This window comes from Aspergillus foveolatus (assembly GCF_047715535.1).
Source record: "Aspergillus foveolatus strain CBS 279.81 unplaced genomic scaffold BDW70scaffold_350, whole genome shotgun sequence".
Lineage (NCBI taxonomy): Eukaryota > Fungi > Ascomycota > Eurotiomycetes > Eurotiales > Aspergillaceae > Aspergillus > Aspergillus foveolatus.
The window spans coordinates 1-2,061 of record NW_027396414.1 but is presented as its reverse complement, the minus strand read 5'-3'; the positions used below and the strand labels follow the sequence as shown (position 1 = coordinate 2,061).

At 47.8% G+C, this 2,061-nt stretch overlaps 1 protein-coding gene across 1 annotated transcript; it reads left to right on the top strand.

The window, feature by feature from the left end:
* Nucleotides 1-191: 191 nt before the first annotated feature.
* On the top strand, nt 192-1,810 carry BDW70DRAFT_169190 (pyridoxal phosphate-dependent aminotransferase; the record flags this gene model as incomplete). Its single annotated transcript, XM_073742622.1, has 7 exons — nt 192-360; nt 411-452; nt 511-767; nt 826-971; nt 1,037-1,245; nt 1,297-1,379; nt 1,426-1,810. The coding sequence occupies exons 1-7, from the start codon at nt 232-234 to the stop codon at nt 1,808-1,810; spliced, it is 1,251 nt and encodes a 416-aa protein (XP_073590392.1). The 5' UTR covers nt 192-231.
* Nucleotides 1,811-2,061: the final 251 nt, after the last annotated feature.

Sequence of the window (2,061 nt, the reverse complement as noted above, 5' to 3'; positions counted from 1 at the left end):
TGTACGTAGTGCCTGGGAGAATTCAAAAGTGGGTACACGCGTGATATGGATGGATCCATACTGTAGCTTCTCCGATCGGAGACAACGAGGGGCATCGGAGATGTCGGGAACGTTGAATTTTGACGTGGGTCGGACTGCCAACATCTTCTTATACCTCGTTCATAGTGCCGTGGGCCACTAACTATTGGTATTTTGCCTCTTTAATATCCAGGACTGCTTTATGTCGGCGTGATGGCGAACAATCTATCGTCTCGAGGTCTGGCTTTGGAGGCAAATAAGCCAGTCTTTTTCGATGTCCTCAACAATCTCTGGGATCCATCAAACCCGGATGGAATTGTGAATATAGGACTAGCAGAAAATGTAGGACGATCTGGCCATCATTTAAGCAACCATCATACTAATGCGATTAGGGGTTGATGCAAACTGAGATGAAGTCCTTCATTAACTCACAGGTGGGCTTTCTACCTCCAAATCGCACGCTTATCGTCCAATATTGACGGCCATCACTAGAAAGCCGCGGAAAGTCACTCTCTGACCTACGGCGATGGCTTCACCGGCTCCAAAAAGCTCAAAGAGGCCATGTGCCATTTCCTGAACCGCCATTTTCAGCCATACAGGCCTCTACAGCCATCACACATGTGCATCACAGCGGGGGCTAGTAATGCCATTGAAAACAGTGCCTGGGCACTGTGCGATCCAGGTGACTATGTGCTCGTGGGTCGACCTTACTGGACGACGTTCAGATCCATTTTTGGGAATCGTGCAGGGTATGTCGTGTACTTTCTTGATCATTATTTCGTTGTTGTAACCCCGCTAACGAAGTAGTGTCAACATACTCGAAGTTACAATGGGCGATATAGACCCAATGGGCTTGGATGCGATTTTGCGGTTTGAAGAGGTTGCGGAGCAAGCGAGGCTTGAGGGCAAGAAAGTCAAGGCTATCCTCTTGTGTTCTCCGAATAACCCGCTAGGTATGTCGCTCTTTTACCCTGTTTGAAATACTCCGACATAGTACCCATGGATTAACTGGCCACAGGGCGCTGTTATCCGGAAGAAGTCTTGAAGAGCTACATGAGGCTTTGTCAGAACCTCGGTATACACTTGATTTCCGATGAGCTATATGGACTGTCTGTGTGGCATAATCCTTCCATAGACGATCCAACATCATTTACGTCGGTCTTATCAATCGACACAAATAATCTGGTAGACCCGCAACTCATTCACGCCGTCTGGGGGCTGAGCAAGGTAGATATCTCCTTGCCCTATTTCAAAATGATTACTGACCGATTGCCGCAGGACTTCGGCGCAACCGGCCTACGAATCGGCGTTCTCATTAGTCAATCAAATCCCCAATTCCTGAACGCCTGTGAAAGCATCTCGTAAGTGAGTACTCTTCGGAAAAGAGGCCAAGCTAACAAGCCGAAGACTTTTCAGCTTCCCATCGAGCCTCGCAGATAAGGCAGTAACTTCTTTCCTTGCTAACGACATGATCACGGATAGCTTTATTTTCACGAATCGAGCACGGTTATCTGAAAGCTATCAATTCGTCACGGGGTTCTGTCGAGCCAACGGTATACCATATACACAGTCCAACGCGGCCCTTTTTGTGTGGATAAATCTTGGGGCTATAGCGAAAGACACCACAATGACAGATGATGAAATTCTATCTCGCACACGACGTGAGAAGGTTTACTTGACTTCTGGGGCTACGTATGCAAGTGAAGAGCAGGGCTGGTTCCGCGTGGTGATGGCGCATCCTCGGCATGTTCTGGAGGAAGGGTTGAATCGGATGTTACGGGCCCTTAGGTAGATAGTGTAATAAGTCAATATTATTTTCCTGAAGATCTCGAACTACATGTAGTTACCTAGCCTGCACTCTCCAGTCCACTCCGATTCCAGTGACGGCGGCTCGGTTAGCCGATTTATGTGCATGTTGAAACACCCTAATGGCAGTCTGCCCAGTCCAGTGACGTACTTGGCCTATGAAAATCCGCTCAGAATTGGCAAGTGACAATGAAACGAACCCTAGTTCTTTTGTTTATGTATGAGGTGGTTCTAGAA